General features: G+C 42.3%; 1 protein-coding gene across 1 annotated transcript in view; it reads right to left on the bottom strand.

Moving 5' to 3' along the window:
* CSUI_004705 (gram domain-containing protein) overlaps positions 1 to 1,448 on the bottom strand; it is a 7,608-nt gene continuing 6,160 nt past the window's right edge. The window contains exons 7-8 of the mRNA XM_068064890.1: positions 1,015 to 1,363; positions 1 to 294 (exon numbers count right to left, since the gene is read on the bottom strand). Coding sequence (XP_067923131.1) covers positions 92 to 294; positions 1,015 to 1,363 — 552 coding nt within the window. The 3' untranslated portion in view covers positions 1 to 91. The remainder of the gene's footprint in view (positions 295 to 1,014; positions 1,364 to 1,448) is intronic.

Genomic DNA, 1,448 nt, shown 5'->3' with positions numbered 1-1,448 from the left:
AACATCACCGTGGCTGGTTGAGTCGACGCTCCGCGATGATACACGCTTTAGGGATCTATCTATATCTATCTATCTATCCTTAATCTATCTATCATTTTCTTGAAGTATAGAAATCAAGATAGGCATTCAAGAGCGACGTGTTGCTTCCCGGGCCAAGTAAACATCTTCCTCTCCCTTCTTCGTCTCTTCCTTCTCCTTCTTCTCTCTGAATCTTTCCTTCTAGTAAAGCATGAAGATCTCTTTGCAGGCTCATCACATTCCACATCAGCGCACACACCATGATGAAGAGAAGAGCTGAAAGAAAGAAAGGAAAAAAAGCAGCGAAGAGAAAAAAAAGTAAGAGAAAGAAATGCTCAGAGATACAGATAGAAGGAGACGAAGATGATAAGAAAGAGAGGAAAGAAGAGAGGCCGAGAGAAAAAAGAAAAGACTAATGAGAGGAGCAGAAAGAGAGAGCTGGAAATAGACAGATAAATAGATAGATAGACACAAAGAGAGTCATATGAACGATGTTCAATGAAGATGAAGAAAAGATGACCTATCTATCTATATTTGCGATAGAAGTATGCACAAAGGAAGAGAGAAAGACATTGGAAGAAGTCAAGAAAGACACGCTTAGAACACAAGAAAAAAGAAAGAAATCGAAGAGAAACAAGAGAAAGATTTCTTCTTATCACCATCAGGACGATTTCTGTTTCTTCTTTCTAGCTCTATCGATGTCCTGTGTCTATCCTTTGTCTTCTTCTTTCTCTACGCTGGAGAAGATATGAAACGGAGAAAGAAAGGCAGATACGAAAGAACAAGTGATACCCAGGAACTTACAAGAAAGAAGAAGGATAGATAGGATCTAGAGAGAGAGAGAAAGAGAGACAGACTGAGGGTAGCCATAGATAAAGAGAAAGGAAGAAGACAGATATGTATAAATATCTATACTTATCTGAAGAAGAAAGATCTTTCTCTCGAATCAAGTGGACGAAGGAGAAGAGAAAGAAGAAAGTCGAGATGTGGCGATACCTTCAAAGGGTGTCGATGGAAGGAGATGAAGTAGCAGTCCAACGAAGGAAGACGGAGAGAAGAGAAAGAGAAGAAGACCTCTTAACGAAGAGAGAAAGGTTCCACACCTTCTTCTTATTCTCCGAAGAGAAAGAACACTCCTGCCGTTGAACCTCCCCAAGCGATTCTGCAAAAAAGACGTAGGAGAGAAAGACACACGAGAGAATGCCTCTTCTCTTCTTTCGCCTCTCTCATGCACCGACGGAGGGGTGGCTAGGAGACAGGTCGATGATGACGGTGATGCTGAGGCGAGAAGAGGACCCGAGCTCCCTTCTTTCTCTCCTTGACTCCTCTCCTTAGCACGGCTCTCCTGAGAAAGAACAAGAAACACAAAGCTCGAGAGAAGGGCACTAGATCATAAAAGACCCCACCTCACTCACGAGAAAAGACAGCTA

The sequence above is a fragment of the Cystoisospora suis genome, assembly GCF_002600585.1.
Source record: "Cystoisospora suis strain Wien I chromosome Unknown contig_2242, whole genome shotgun sequence".
In the NCBI taxonomy this organism is placed as follows: Eukaryota; Apicomplexa; class Conoidasida; order Eucoccidiorida; family Sarcocystidae; genus Cystoisospora; species Cystoisospora suis.
This window is presented reverse-complemented; position numbering and strand designations above follow the sequence as displayed.